The sequence below is a fragment of the Panthera uncia genome, chromosome D1 (genome assembly GCF_023721935.1).
Source record: "Panthera uncia isolate 11264 chromosome D1, Puncia_PCG_1.0, whole genome shotgun sequence".
NCBI classification, from domain to species: Eukaryota; Metazoa; Chordata; class Mammalia; order Carnivora; family Felidae; genus Panthera; species Panthera uncia.
The window spans coordinates 3,213,279-3,228,661 of NC_064808.1; the positions used below are offsets into that span (position 1 = coordinate 3,213,279).

The window sequence follows — 15,383 nt, forward strand, 5'->3', positions numbered from 1 at the left end:
AGGAGGGCGCATGGGGGGAGGTCATGGGGTCAGGAGGGCACACTGGGATGAAGTCACGGGGTCGGGAGGGCGCACGGGGGGAGGCCATGGGGTCGGGAGGGCACACTCGCACCTGAGCATTCGCGATCTTGCCACTGGGGGCAGAATCTTGCCCCAAGTGACCCCTGCAGACCCACCGGAACTTACCTATCAGGGTGAAGACTATGAAGAAGACAGCATAGGCCCGGTTCTTGGAGTACGCAGGAGTCATCACTGGGAGAAAGAAAGCACAGGGACTGAACCCTGCTCCCGCCTCAGCGTCCGTCCGACCCCCTCACGGCCCCACGCCGTCTGCCTCCCAGAGGAGAGAAGGGCTCGGCGGGGAGACCCAGGAGGCCTTCTGGTCCAATGCCGACCCCCGGCTCTGCCGGCACACCCTCGGAACGGAGGGCTCACTACTTCTCAAGGCTGCTCCTCCCTTCCGCTGAGATCTGCTCCCCTGTCTACTCCCCGCAGACCGGAAGGTCAGCTCTCCCTCGGGTGACTCGCTAGGACTCATGGGACGCGTGGGCACAACGCTCGGGGTCCCGCTGCACAGCTCTCCCTGGGTGTGGAAGCCGGGGGCTGCCCTCCCGGGAAGGTCTCTGTGATGGGGGGGATCACCCCCGCGCCCAAGACCAAAGTCACCAGCCAGGGGACCAGGCCACGGCCAAGCCCTGGAGGCCTACGGCACCCCACCCTGGCCGTACCGCTCGCCCAGACAGAGAGGCCCCGGCAGCAACCCCAAACGTGAGCAGCCACAGCCACCTGAGACCCAGGGCCGGGCCCGGGGGGGCAACAGGGAAAGTGGTCAGGCCTCAGAGAGGAGGCCACCGGGGGCCCCGCCAGACACACCAACTCATGCGTTCTTAGCTTCCCGGTGAAGTCAGGAGCCAGGGGAAAGACAAGGTGAAGGGAACAGACGCAAAGGGAGGAGGCGAGCACAGGAGATGGGAAAAAACGGAAGAAAAAGGAAAAAGGCAGGAAGGAGGAGGGAAAAGACGAACAGGGAAAGAAAACCAAGGAGCAAGCGAGGGAGAGAAGCCAGTGTCATCCTCCCCCGCGCGATAAAAAGGCCTTCGGCACCCCCGCGGCCCGGAGCCCGGCTCTGCGGCCCAGCGACAACCAAAGCTGCCCCCCCCCGCCCCCGGGGCCTCTCCCCACTCCTCACACACCGTCAGGGTTGTTGGCGGTGGTCAACAGCACCAGGAGGGAGGTCAGGGCCTCCGGCAGGTTGCGAAAGTACGTCAGCCTCTCCCGGTCCTGCCCGTCGTCCTGCTGAGAGTGAACGTGACAACTCTGAGGCGCCATCGGGCCTCTGCCCCAGCAGCCACTGTGAGGCCAGCATCCCCTGACCCGCCACGTCCCCATCACTTCCCAGCAGGCTCTGCACTCACAGACAGGACCTCAGTCGCGGCCTCTGGGCCCAAGAGCCAGTGTTCAGGGAGGCCACGCACCCACAGGGACACCGGCCACCAAAGAGGGTCTGCTGGGAACCACGGCGAAAAGCTCTCAGCCGCCCTGGCCGAGACACACACAGACACAGCACACACGACCACACGACCACACAACCACATGGACAGACACAGACACAGACACAGACACAGACACACACGCAGCAGCTCCAGCTCTCCCGGAGTCAGAAAGGACAGTTTTCAGTCCCCCCTCATGGACAGCACAGCCTGAACCCCCAAATACCACAAGTTCAATGAAAACCGGCCTTGGCTGACCATCGGCCACATTCCCAGGACAGATACAGGACAGCTCCAGGCCTGAGGACAGCAGCCCTGGCCAGGACATGAGGAAGGACACGCTGGACCACAGATGCACGGGGCTGGGGGACCGGGGCGACAGGTGGGAGACACCTCCAGACAGCAACAAGCCACTGGGGGCCAAGGAGCAGGGAGGAGCTGGAAGAAGGGGACAGGGGCGGGGGGGGGGGGGGGGGGGGGCAAAAGCCCACAGCTGGAGAAGGGGAAGTGGGGACAGGCAGGTGCCATGAGAGGGACGGTGGTGCAGTCCATCCCGAGGGCCCCAAATGCCAGAATGAGGGGGCCTCCATCTAACAGGGGTGCAAAGAAAGCCGGGTGAGTGACGGGGCAGGGAGGGGAGACGGAAGGAGGGCCACCCGGCAGACCAGCCCTGAACCCGCGAGGCAGGGGGCACCCGGGGGCCCCATCAGGGGTGCACGGAAGACCGGCCACGTGGAGAGACCCCGGAGCCTGGGTGGGCCGACACTGACCCTGGTCACCAGGCTAGGGCAGGCAGCCTAACCGGGCCCCAGAATGACCCGGAAGCTTCCCCTGAGCCGCCCTGTCCACCCAAACCCCAAGGCCCCGGGCCGGGTCAGAGCAGAGCACCGTACCTTCTCGCCTGTGAAGAGAAGCATCCCGAGCATGGTGAAGACGCACAGGTGCAGTGCCAGCAACAGCACGACACTGGGGAGGCAGGGGCGGGCGCTCAGCACGGGACACACACCCCACGCACCCCACGCGCCCAAGCAGACAAGGGACTAGGGACAGCCGACCCGACCGCACGGGGAGCTCCCTGCCCCGACAGAGCCCGCCGTGCGCTCAGCTACTGGTCCCGCCCTAAGGGAGCCCTCTTTCCCTGGCAGGGATGATCGGTGACCCCAAAAGCATTTCCTGGGGGTCCGAGGACCTCCCGTCTCCCAGAGGGGAAGGCCACGTCCAGCCATCTGGGCTGGAACGTGAGGGGTCACCCATGTGAGCCACTGGGGGAGGGGACGGAGACAGAACTGGGGGAGGGACGGGAGGAGAGCGGGCGGGGAGGGGTCACGGCCACAGCGGGGCAGAAGGGAGCACCCGCAGGGCTCTGCAGCTATCAGGCAGGGGGCACAAGGCCACCAAGGGGCTGCCGGGAGGCCGCGAACACCCGCCCACCGGCCTCCCCAGGCCGCAGTCCCGGCGCCCCGACGGCACAGCAGGGAGCAGGAGACCCCGCCCGCCCGGCGAGCCCACCTGGCCATTTCCGGCAGCGACGACCTGATACACTTGAGCGTCTTCTTCATCATGGAGGAGTTTTGCATCAAGAAGAAGGGGCGAAAGAGCCTGCGAATCCGCAGGGGCTGAAAGACGGCAGGAAGGGGCCCCCGTTTCCACCCAGGCCGGAGGCAGAAGGCCGAAGAGCCCCGGGCCCCGCTCACGCCCCTGCCCCCGCCCCTCCTGCCCCCGCACGCCCCGGCTTCCACCTCGGGCTCCACACCCTCCTCCTCACACCCCTGCCAAGGGGCCACCCCTGCGATCAGAGCACCCAGGGGCCGCTCCCCGCCCCCCACCCCCCCACGGTCCTCGGGACCCCCCGGCCTTCTCGAGGGCTTCCCTCAGGCGCCCCTTCTCCCTCACCTGCTACCAAGACACCACATGTCCCGACACCTTCACTCGCAACACAACCCTCGCCCCCCCACTCACCCCTCCCCCCGCCCCGCGCGTCCCCATTCCCGACCCAGCCGGTCCTGCTGTCCGGTGGCCTCCAGGCCTGAGTCTGCCCAGTGCTTCGGGCCATCTCCTGGGGCCTGACCCGAGTGCTGGCGCCCAGGGCCCCTCCTGCCCTCTGAGGCCTCGCACTCCGGTGAGCTCATCAGGCCTCTTGGTTTTCAGGCTCACGGTGATGATTGTCCCTCCACGTCCACCCGCCCCTCCCAGCTCTCAGCTCCAGACTCCGGGCCCCCTGGGCTTCTCGTCTCAGAAGCACAGCTAGGTCAGCCCCAGGCCCTACGGACTGCCCGGAGGCCCACTCTGGCCCGCCCAGGGCCCGCCCCTCGCCATCCCGCTGGCTGCCAAGGCCCCGTCTCTGCTCAGCGGGAGGGCGGTGCCCGAGCCTCCTGTCCCGATTCGAACGCCACCTGCTCCTGCACCACACCCAAGTGCTCTGGAATCCTGCCGCGCACCCGGTGTCTCTCGCGACCGAATGAGCTCCCTCCAGCACGGGGCAGACCCTCCAGATCATCTGCACCACAGGTGATCCCAAGGCCTGACTCAACCTCCCTCGGCTACTCGCACCCTCGGAAGGGGCCCAGCTCCCGGCACAGGACGGAGAAAGGACGCTCAGGGCCACGCCCCCAGCCCTGCCCCGTGGGCTGAGGAACCAGCGTCCCCAGCTCACCCATGATCCGCTCGCTGCCCCTGGAAGGAACCTTGTCTCAGGGCCCGTATCCCGAATCTTCCAGCCATCCCTCTAGGCCAGGCAGGGGTTGAAGGTCCTGCTGGCACCCGCACCCGGGGTCTTGGACCCTCACCAGTAATCAGACACAGGGCAGGGTGCGGCTTCTCCCCGGGTGTAGTGACCCGACCTGCCAAGGGCCCTCCTGACACAGGGGGCCACGTCAGGTCGTGGACCCGGAGACATGTGGCCTTGATGAAGGATGGGAAGATTCATCCACAAGACTCAACCCTGATTAGACGCCAGCCTAGGGCCAGGGCGGGGTGCCCCTGGGAGGCCCACACAGAATCATAGCTCACCACTGATCTGCAGATACCTAGTCCCCCGTGAGAAAGAGGCACGGCAGAGTCGTGACCATGGCCTATCCGGTCACCGGTAGACCACGAGGGCTGTGACCCTCCTGGCCACAAAGTAGAAATGGACGTGAGAGACTAGGCCGGAGTGGGTGGGATGCCCCTGGTTCTCCTGCCCGCCCTCCCCGCCCTGGTGCCTGTGTGAGTTATGACTGGCCAGCTGGCCACAGGGAGAAACCTGGGGCCTGGTTTCTGGACGGTTCTGGGTGATGGGCTGACTCTACCCAGTGGACCACGTGTGGCATTACAGCCTCAATTGGGAGAATCCCCCCCCGAGACGGTACTGAAGGGAAAGCTTTGCGGCAAGCAGGGTCTGCCCCATCTGTACTGGGAAAGGTAACAATTCCTGGGATCAGGGCACGGAAAGAACAGGCCAGACCACAGGGGATGGGGTCCAGGAAGCGCATGTGTGGATGGGCAGAGTGAACACCCACAAGACACAGAAGGACGCGTCCTGTAATGTGCAAGCCTCTCCCCCCATGGCACCACTGACGCCCTGCCCTCCAGAAGCAGAGCCCGGTTCAACTCGGCTCACCCAGCCCGATGCGGCCCCCTGGCAGGGGGTGGGTGACTGCGATGTGCCCCTTCCCCAGGCACTGGACAGACAGGCGTGCGGGCTGGGGCTCTGCCTGGGGCCACCCAGGGGCCACCCTCTGAGCTTCAGGGGCCCACGCTGCTTCAGGGCAGCCCCACAGCCCCCACTGGCCTCACGATGGCCCTCACTCTGAAGTGCCTGGCCTGCGGGAGGGCCCAATGGCCCTAGGCAGGCTCAGTGACCCCAGCTGTGGGGCACAGCCCTCTGTGGGACCAGAAGGCGCATCAGAGGCTCTGAGCACCAGGACGTGACAGGAACAGCAACTCCTCCCCCGACCCCACGACTCAGTGTCCTGCTGCTCTGGGGGGGGGGGGGGGGGGGGGGGGGGGGGGGCGGCGCTCCACCAGGGACACACGTAAGAATTCATGCAAAGCAGGGTGCCGTGCCAGCATGGGTGCCCATCTGCCAAGGACAGCCGGGGAGTGGAGGCCTGGGTCCCCATTTGAGGGGAAGCGCCCCGAGTTGCTGAGGAGCTGGCCGAGGCAAGGGCTGCGGGACGCAGAGGGAGAGGAACTTGTAAGGAGCAGTGAGGGCCCCACCGATAACAAAGCGAGGTCTGAGCTGTGCTCGGTCTTCCTGGCCTGTTGCGCAGATGTGGGTTCGTAAGCTAACGAGGCTCTTTCCTGCTAGGAAGTGGGAGGCGGGCCCTGCGCCCTCCCCTTGGCGCCCTCCCCTTGTCACCCCTGCAGCTCTCTCTCTCGGCAGCGGCTCCCCGCTTACTTCTGCCAGCGAGGGCGTGGACAGAGGCTGGGACGCCGGAGGGGCAGACGGACGGCTCCCTGCTGTCCCCTTGCTGTCCCTAGGGCAGGTGCCCACGCCCTGGGGCTGCCAGCCGGCCCTGCCTGCGGCACTCCCAGAACCAAGCAGTCTCCGCAGGGGCACTGGTGATCTGCACCCCTCCAGACGCCAGGGGCGGGGCGCCAGCTCTGGGGGCCTGTCCCCTGAGCTTCCTGCAGTTCCGTGTCCCTCGGGGCCCCGTTCTGCTTTGTCGGTTACTCGACACCTGTTTAAGCCCCTATGTAAACTCTCTTGGCTAAAGCACCCGATGGGCTTGTGTCCCCGACGGGCCCTGAGGGACACGGATGTCCCCACACCCACTTTCCCTGCTTCTCCTCTATCCAATCACGGGGCAGAGCATCCAGGTGGGGGTGGGGGGGGGATGGTGCAGCCAGAGAGGTTTGGGGACCGGTGGCCGATGTGGGCCTTCTTACCGCAGGCCCCACAGAGCTCTGGGCGCGAGGCCCTGGACGGTGCTTTCCTGGGGGACCCAGGCGGGCGAGAAATTCAGCTGACAAGTGGGGAGGCAGGAATTAGCAGTCCCTGTGCCCTCCCCAGGCCTCAGGACGGGCCTTCTTCTACAGGACGGGACAAGGCCAGCGGCTGACCGAAACGCTAGGAGGGTGGGAAGAGACGGGCAGCGGACGGGCCACCCAGAGCTCCCCGCTCCCGCCTCGGAGCCACCGCACCACCTACCTCCTGGCAAAGCAGACTCAGCGACACGATCCAGTCCGCGAGAGACACGACCAGCACTGCGAGGTAGGCCAGCAGCCAGGGGTTCTTCCGGAACTGGGCCCATCCAACCAGATAGCTCTGCAAGAGAGGCGGTGGGTGAGCGGGCGAGCGGGCAGCCCCACAGACACCAGCCCTGCGGCCGGTCCGAGGCCGTGGACGCGCAGGGGTGAGGCCGGGGCGCCCGGAGCAGAGATCCCCGCCCAGCCCGCCGGTGACCTCGGGCACTTTAACCCCTCTGGCCCGCCGCCTCATCGGTCCTGCCCGTCCCGGCCGCCAGTCTGGCTTGCGCACAGAAACCACTCTGGAAAAGAGCCGTTCTGGAAAAGGGGCAACGGCACTCGTGGTCCGCTTCTGGTTAGGGCCGGCCCGCACCCAGAACCGTCTAGACCAGGTCTTCCTCGGGGACCCGCTGGCCGGGTATCAACAGCCCCACCGGCAGCAGGGGCATCCAGAGGTCACGCTGCGCAGACAAAAACGTACACTCTCTATCTTTCGAGACTCCCCAACCGTCCCAACCGTTCGGAAGACGCTAATGAGAACCGCTCCCCAGTTTCAGATCCAGTCTGAAAACCCTCAAACCCATAAACACATCGTGGGCTAAAAAAGAAACAATGTGAAACGGTCCGGGCCCTCAGTCCCCCCCGGCCCCCAGCGCCAGCAGCAGGGCCCCGAAGCCACCCCCACGGCAGGACAGCCCGGCAGGCACCAGACCAAGGCCCTGCGGGGCTCTGGGGACAGTCTGCCGCACTACCCGGGGCTCCGTGGCCAGCTGCGTATGCTCGGCTGGGCCTGTGGCTCTGGGATCACTACCGTTCGACCAAAGTAACAGGACGTGTGACCCACAGGAAGATCTCCGGGCCCCTCCGCGTCGTGCTGAGAAGCCGCTACGGCTCTGAACCCCTGACGTGGCTCAGAAGTTCACATGAGGAAGGCCGGACCCACCTCCAGCTTCCCGAAGGACTCGGGTCAGAGTCGGACACACGGCCGCGCGGCAGCCGGTCCTTTTCCAGCCCACACCCACCTCCTCCCGTGTTCCTCCCCTCTTGGGGGCGGGAGGGCGGCCCACGAGCGAGACCACCGGTCCTCTCTTGTTCCGTCGGGGTCTCTCCTCACAGAGGCACTGCCAGACCCTGGGCCACTCCCGGAGGCCCCGCGAGGCCGTGCACCCGGCAGGCCCGAACCCAGACTCGGTTTAGTCCAGAGAGAGAAGAGCTGACAGGGTCTCTTGTCCTCCAACCAACCCAGGCCTTTTGCTCACAGGGGGAAGGTGCAGTCAGAGGAAAAAGGCAGCCAGCTCCGGGAGCGTAAAGATTAATCCGGAGGGCAGCACGCAGGGTGGGAGGGCACCGGCCCCCGCGCTCTGGCACCTGATGGCGCCCGGCTCACCTTCACAGACACGTCGGCCACAAAGACCAGCAGGCAGAGCGCCTCGACGCTCTCGGTGAGGCCACAGGGCGGGTCCCAGGGGGCCGAGCGGAAGCGGACGTCCGCGGTGCTAGTGAGCGAGGAAGGGGTCTCGATAAAAGCCAAAAGCAGGATCAAGAAGATGGTGAGGCTCAACGTCCTGAGAAAAGAACCAGAACTAATTGAAACGCACGAGCCAGCGAGGCTCTGGGCCGCAAAGCACATCGGCCAGCAGAGTGCCGGGCAGGACAGCAGGCCACCCTCGGTGGCTTCCAGAAGCAGAGCCCCCGCCTCGCGGTCTGTGCCCACTCTGGAGCGGTCAGCTGACGGTGCCCAGGCCAAAACTCAGTGGCGTGGCTGGACCTCATCACCAGGAGGGCCCCGCTTTCCGTGGGCTGGGCCCCGTGGCAAGGAGACAGGGGAGGGGGAGCCCGCCTGACCCTGAGGCCGGCCTCCCCCCACCCAGCCAGGCTGCGGGCACCCCGCACGCCATGCCCCTTCTCACCACTGGCAGGTGTTGGAGTAATACAGTCGGTAAAGCCACATCGACCTGGCGTCCATGCGGTGGTTAATGGAGCGGTACTGGAGATGAAAGGCGCACGGGAGAGCATGAGCGGGGGCCCCTTCGGAGCCACGCGGCACGGCCAGCCCCGTGCAGGGCCCCCGCTGACCCCTCGACGGGCCCTAGGCGGGGACACAGGCTGTGGACCGGAGTCCCCTCGATCGCACACGTGGAAAAAGGGCTCTCTCGTGGCCCAGCAGGGGCACGTTAGCAGGCAGACTCAGAACACCCTGGGCATCCACTGCCCCGCGTGGATACCTGTTTCTAAGTGTACAGCTGTGCCCTCTGCCTGCCTGTGATGCTGTCCCCTCTGCTGTGCAAGGCCCTACAACGGTGCCGCTCTCCAGGATGCCCCCCACCTGGCACACTGCTCCCTTCCATATTCTATTTCCCGAATTGAGCCTCAATAGCATTTTCCAGCAGGGGATGGACTGGCCATCTTGGAGCATCTTTCCCAAGACCTGGACAGGCCCTCAGTAGGTGGTAACTCAACGAAACGAGTGTTTCCAGGGTTCAAAAGAGCACCCAGTGCCTCACCTGGAGGGAGGACTCCAGGCGAGCCGTGCCCAAAGTGCCCGTCATCACGGTAATCGTGGCCACACGGTCCAGCGACCGAGGCCCTGGCCCCAGGACGGCGAGGAGGGGCCCATCGGGGCAGCCGTCACCAGTCCCCACAAAACCTAGAGACGGGCCCAGGCCCAGCCACTGGGAACGGGTGCCACCCACCTGGATGGCATCTTCGATGAAGACGGCAGCCTGGTCAAAGCAGAGATCCTGCCTGGACGCAGCACCTGCAGGCAGAAACAACACATCAGGTGACGTGGGGGATCACGTGGCACTCACCTGCTACAGGGCCACTGAGCTCAAGGAGAGAACTTGGAGGCATTCTTTTCTAAGGCTCTGGAATGACCGGCCTTTCGCCCTGCCGCGAGTTTGCACACAGGAGAGCCCCAGACCTGGGCTGGCACAGGGAGGACTGTGCGGCCGTCACTACCCTTCTGCCGCCTTCACCCACCAGCAACTTGGGGCCTCAGGGCCCAGGAGGATGGATGGAGCCTCCGTGGGCCCCAGGAAGGCTCCCGACTACAAGGGGCCTTGAAGTCAGGCGGCCTGAAGCCATCCCAGCACCCTTGTCCCCTGCCCACCAAGGAGCCATAAGCTGCAAACGAGATCAGTCCCTGCGGCCTTGGGTTCTGTCCGCTGATCGTGGGGCAAGGGCCACCTCTGTGGCTTTGGTGCAGAAGCTGTTGCTGGACACAAAGGGAGAAGGCAGGCATGAGGAGCCGTGGTTCGCAGCAACGGAGGAACCTCACTGCCCGGCGCCCAGGAGAGAGGGTGCAGCCCAGGCAGCCCGGGCCCCGGGGGCGGGGAGAAGAGCCCGCACGCAGCCCCAGCAGCTCCCGGATCAGGGAAATGACACGGCAGCGGTTCCTGTTGAAGATTCTATTTTCACACGTGGCCCCTTTGGGCCAGCAGCTTCTGAAAACTACCCTTAACCGGTACAGGGAACACACAGACATGTGCACAGCTCTAGAGCAGAGGTACCAAAGCCAGAAGCGGAGCAGGCCACAGAGAGCAGAGGACAGCAAGGGCTCAAACGCTGCTCCCACATCAGCCCTGGACCAGCCTCTCTGCCTCTGCCCCAAGCCCCCCGCCCCCCACCATCCCCAACATCCAGTCTAAGCCCCCTCTCCTGTTCCAGGCTCCACCCTGCACTGCCTGCCTGGGACCCCGACCAGCTCCCTGATGACCCTGGGCAAGCCCCCGCACCTCTATGCCTCAGTTTCCCCTCACAGGTCAGATGCGACGGGACGGCTGTGCAGACTCAATGGGCTGCTGTAGCTACTAGGTGTTATTCGAAAAGCCCCTTCCGTATCACGACAATCCCTCGGCCTCTGACTTTTCCATAGCCGGGGGGGGGCGCCCCGACCAGGAACAAGAAAACAGCCACCCTCTCCCTGCAGCCCGTGAGGTGAGGCTGGGTCAGAAGGACCCGACCGCAGGGTCTGTGGGGCAGCACAGTCCCCGGACCCCGGTTGGCAGGAGAATCCGACTGCAGGACGAACCCCACCTAGGAGCCCCGCTAGGGAGCCGGGAGGTGACCAGCCGTTCTCGGTCCCCCCTGCCCCCGGGGCCAACAGCCTAGCCGGGGAGACTCAGAACACAGAGCGTCCCCTCACGCTCTCGGGAAGCCTCATCGAGGCATGGCATCGGGACAAAGAGCCCTCTCTCATGGTCCACGCCGCCTGGCCCTGGCTCCTAGCTTACAATGCAGGTCTCAGCGGCCTGCCGTCCACTCTGCCACGACTAGGTAGGACCTGCACAATCAGGCCCAGAATGGCCATCAGCACCGACTGCCCCATCTCGGCCACCTGGCCGGGCCCCGTGCAGAGGGCGTTCCCAGCAATCTCTCGGAATCGTCACAACGCCCCTCAGGTCAGCTCCTCCGACTCCCTCCCTTTTACTGAACCTTAGAGAGGTTAGGCAACCTGCCAAGGTCACACAGCCAGAAGTGGCAGCACGAGAAAGACACTCCGACCTCCAGACACAAAGTCTGCACCACCACCACCCCCCCCCCCCGACACCCAAATGCCGCCACGTCCTATGTCCCTTGTCCAGGGATCCGTGCTGGATGGAGACCTTTCCTGGGGGACAGCCTCTGAGATGGGCAGGCAGGTGGCCGCCTCGGCCTCCGGTTTTCTTGTCTGGGGTCAGGCACCCATCCCCCCAGTCCACGGATGGGCGCACACCACAGGCCCCTCCTGGACCCAGGAAGAAAGTTAAGTCCGGAAAAGGAAAGTGGCCCTGGAAGGAGCACCCAGCTCGGCACTAGCAACAGATCCCAGGGCTGACCTTGGACAGGTCCGGGATACTCTCCAGGCCGGGCCTCGGTTTTCTTCTCCTGCAAGATGAGGCTGAGGCCCTTCCCAACCCCCCGGGTGTCTGCCAGAGACCGCTGGACTCCACCCTCCCGCCCTCCTCGGGATTCAGCAATTTCTCTGCCGTAAACAGGAAGGACAGGAGGGAGCTGCAGAGGGCAAAGGGAGGAAGCTTCCTCCCTGGCCGGGGTGGGGGGGTGAAGCTTCCTCCCTGGCCGGGGTGAAGGGGGACCAGCCCCTGGGGAGCCTCCGGGCACCCGGAATGAGAGGGCAGACTGAAAGGACTCCTAAGTCTACTCCCAGCGGGGTTCGAATCCCTCCTCAGCCACCTCCCCGCTGGGTGACCCGGAGTATGGGCACGCCCCTCTCCGTGCCTCAGTCTCCCCCACAATAACCGGGAGGAAAACGGAAGTGCTGCTTCCTAGGAGTCACCAAGGCGATCCGCGAGGCGCGGGTCCACCCGAGACGCATCGAGGGGGCTGCACGGCGCTGGCTGCCCCAGGCTGGCCGAGGCCGGCTGGTCGGAGGCAGGGCGCGACCCTGCAGCGCTTGGCCGACTCCGCACCCGCGCCAGTGCCCGGGTCCGCAGAGCGGCTCCCCTGGCGCCCAGCGCCCGCTCGGACCCCGGCCCGGGGAGGGGGGGGCGCGACGGCAGCGGATGGCGCGGGGCCGGGGCGGAGGGGGGGGACCCACGCGCCACCCCTGCGGCCCGCTCCCCTCTCCACGCCGCCGCTCACCAGGCCCAACGCGGACGCCGCGGGAGCCGGCCGAGCCCGCCGGGCGGCCAGTGCCGCCCCGGGCCCGGCTCAGAAGGGGCTCCGACTCCTCCCGTGGCTCCTCCATGGAGTCGCCGCGCGCCGCCGGACCTTCACTGGAGCGCGGAACTCGGCGCGCGAGCTCCACTGCGCAGGCGTGGCGTCCCCGCCCCCGGAGGTCGGGAGGAGGAGCGGACCGCGCTGTGACACAGGGGATGCCCCTTCGCCACCAGCCAATAAGAACGGAGGATTCGCGTGTGGAGGCGGGGCCTTTCTAGGCCCCGCCTGTCAGGGGGCGGGGCTAAGCTTCCTTCCCGGCAGGGAGGGGCTCTAAGGACCTCCCAGGGCTGGGCGGAATGTCTCCGGCGACCGCGGTCCCTGTGCCGGGTTCCTCAGCAGCACCTGGGCCCTGGGAAAAAGGCCGACTCTCGGGCACTCCCCGAATCAGAAACTCGGAGCAGGGCCCAGGACTCTGTGTTTTGCATGTTGAGTGTTGGGCACGCGGGGATCACCCCAAAGGATACCCCCCCCAAAATGGAACTTGAATTTACCCTCTGGTAATGAAATTAGGAAGATTAAATATAGTTAGGGGTAAACTTTGAAAAGACCAGTAAGACTCTTGAAAAATATTTACAACATGTATAGGAAGTCTTTTTAACGTTAACACATAAAGCTTGTTTCCCATTGCTGTGGTGACACATTTCTGCAAATTTATCTAAAACCACGCCCATTTATCACCTCTCGGTCCTGGAGGTCAGAAGTCCAGCGGCTGGACCGAGTTCTCCCACCAGGGCCTCACAAGGCCAAAGTCAAGGTGTTGGCTGGCCTGAGCCAGGCTCATGCACACGGTTGGCAGATTCATTGCCGGGAGGCTAGACGGCAGTCCCTGTTTCTTGCTGGACGTCGACCGGGGATCATTCTCAGCTTCTAGAGACTACCACATTCCTCCCCTCATGGCCCCTCCGTCATCAAAGCCAGCAAAAGTGCACTGAATCTCTCCCATGCTTCAAAATGCAGCAAGATGCCTCCAGTCCCTCCAACTTCCTCGTTCTGCCCCATCTCTTTCTTTTAAGGACTCCTGTCATTACGTTGGGCGCATCAGATAACCCAGGATCGTCTTATTTTAAGATCAGCTGATTAGTAACTTAAATTACATCTGCAAATCCCTTTAGCCAGCTATCCTACCTTAACCACTAGTGTGATGCCAGGAGGTGAAGGTCAAGGGAGCCAAAATTCTGCCTCCCACAGAGCTCCTAAAAACCAGCAAGGAAAGGGGGCGCCCGGGTGCCTCCGTCAACTGAGCGTCTGACTCTTGATTTCGGCTCAGGTCATGATCTCATTGTTCCTGGGTTCGGCCCCGAGTCAGTCTCTGCGCTGACAGCATGGAGCCTGCTTGGGATTCTCTCCCTCTCCACCCTCCCCTGTTCATTCTCTCAAAATAAATAAATAAACTTTTCTTAAAAAGTCCACAAGGGGCGACTGGGTGGCTCGGTCGGTTAGGCATCCAACTTCGGCTCAGGTCGTGATCGCACACTTCTGAATTCGAGCCCCACATCGGGCTCCACGCTGACAGCTTCAGACTCTATGTCTCCCTCTCTCTCCGCACCTCCCCTGCTTGCACTCTGTCTCTCAAAAATAAACAAAAGTGTTTAAAAAATTATTTTAATTAAAAAAAAAATCAGTAAGAAAAGCATTAAACTCTCCTTAGGCGGAAGGGGAGCAAAGGACTGGAACAGGAAGTTCACAACAGAGGAACTATAGATGTAGGATGCTTGAGACAAACTTCGCCTCAGTGGGATGCAAATCAAATCAAAATAACAATAAAATCATTGAGCAAATCAGCGGGCACATTTTTAAAAGTGCTGGAGGTTAACAGTGTGGTTATCTGAGGAGGTCAGAAAAATCATAGACTATGTTTGGTTATTTTTTTTTTTAGCAAGAAGCATGCATTTTAAATTTTTTTTAATGTTTATTTATTTTTGAGACAGAGAGAGACACAGCACGAATGGGGGAGGGTCAGAGAGAGAGGGAGACGCAGAATCCGAAACAGGCTCCAGGCTCTGAGCTGTCAGCACAGAGCCCCACGCGGGGCTCGAACTCACGGACCGTGAGATCATGACCTGAGCCGAAGTCAGACACGGGACACGTAACCAACTGAGCCACCCAGGTGCCCAGAAGCATGCATTTTAAAACCTGGAAAAAGTAAGATACTTTCATTCTGAAAAAAGGAAATAGATGCACGCAGAACTTTGTAAAAATGGCCCATCCCCCAAGGATTTGTCTTTAATTGCGATTAAGGAATTCCCTTTAGGTCTGAGTACAAACTCACGGAGCCCAAGTGGAATGCAGGGCACTGTAAGCACTTTGTGAAAATTAATTAAAGGAAACCTCATTTAAAATGGAGTTGGGGGGCGCCTGGGTGGCTCAGTCGGTTAGGCAGCCGACTTCGGCTCAGGTCATGATCTCGCGGTCCGTGAGTTCTAGCCCCGCGTCGGGCTCTGTGCTGACAGCTCAGAGCCTGGAGCCTGCTTCATATTCTGTGTCTCCCTCTTTCTGACCCTCCCCTGTTCATGCTCTGTCTCTCCCTGTCTCAAAAATAAATAAATAATAAAAAATAAAAAAAAAAAATGGAGTTGGGAGGGGCCCCTGGCTGGCTCAGTCCGTGGGGTATGCAATTCTTATTCTCGGGGTTGTGAGTTCAAGCCCCACACTGAGTGTAGAGACTACTTAAAAATAAAACCTTTAAAAATAAAAGGAAATGAAATGGAGTGGGGAGGACAGAAGGAGGGGACTCTCACGCACTACCACTCCTGGCGGTCAATCACAGACCCCAACAGGAAGAGCGTGTACCTTACAGTCCCAGCTGGAACTTACCTACCCCGGCGGGAGGAAGACTTTCTCCGCCCCCAGCGACAGCCCAGCCAATGAGAGATAGCCCCCGCTCAACCAATGAGAAGCCACGACATCGGGCACTTGGAGTAAAGTGCTCCAATGAACTTTCTCTTTACAGCGGTCCCGCCCGACTCCCTCTGTCCTCTCTAAAGGAGGGGTCCTCTCTCCAGAGTTGCCTGTGGCCTTGCTGTGGCTCATCTTTCCCAGGTTGCAATTCTCTGCTGTTCCCGA

The 15,383-nt window shown here is 63.0% G+C and overlaps 2 protein-coding genes across 4 annotated transcripts in view; one reads left to right on the top strand and one right to left on the bottom strand.

Annotated features, from left to right (window-relative positions):
• TPCN2 (two pore segment channel 2) overlaps positions 1-12,413 on the bottom strand; it is a 26,999-nt gene extending 14,586 nt beyond the window's left edge. For all 3 annotated transcript variants that reach the window (XM_049641715.1, XM_049641728.1, XM_049641722.1), the window contains exons 1-9: positions 12,243-12,413; positions 9,353-9,417; positions 8,570-8,646; positions 8,047-8,224; positions 6,622-6,738; positions 3,000-3,106; positions 2,384-2,456; positions 1,194-1,296; positions 187-252 (exon numbers count right to left, since the gene is read on the bottom strand). In XM_049641715.1, coding sequence (XP_049497672.1) covers positions 187-252; positions 1,194-1,296; positions 2,384-2,456; positions 3,000-3,106; positions 6,622-6,738; positions 8,047-8,224; positions 8,570-8,646; positions 9,353-9,417; positions 12,243-12,348 — 892 coding nt within the window. In that variant the 5' untranslated portion in view covers positions 12,349-12,413. The remainder of the gene's footprint in view (positions 1-186; positions 253-1,193; positions 1,297-2,383; positions 2,457-2,999; positions 3,107-6,621; positions 6,739-8,046; positions 8,225-8,569; positions 8,647-9,352; positions 9,418-12,242) is intronic.
• Positions 1-15,383, top strand: part of MRPL21 (mitochondrial ribosomal protein L21) — a 151,234-nt gene that overhangs the window by 24,841 nt on the left and 111,010 nt on the right. The gene's annotated exons all lie outside the window — the stretch shown is intronic.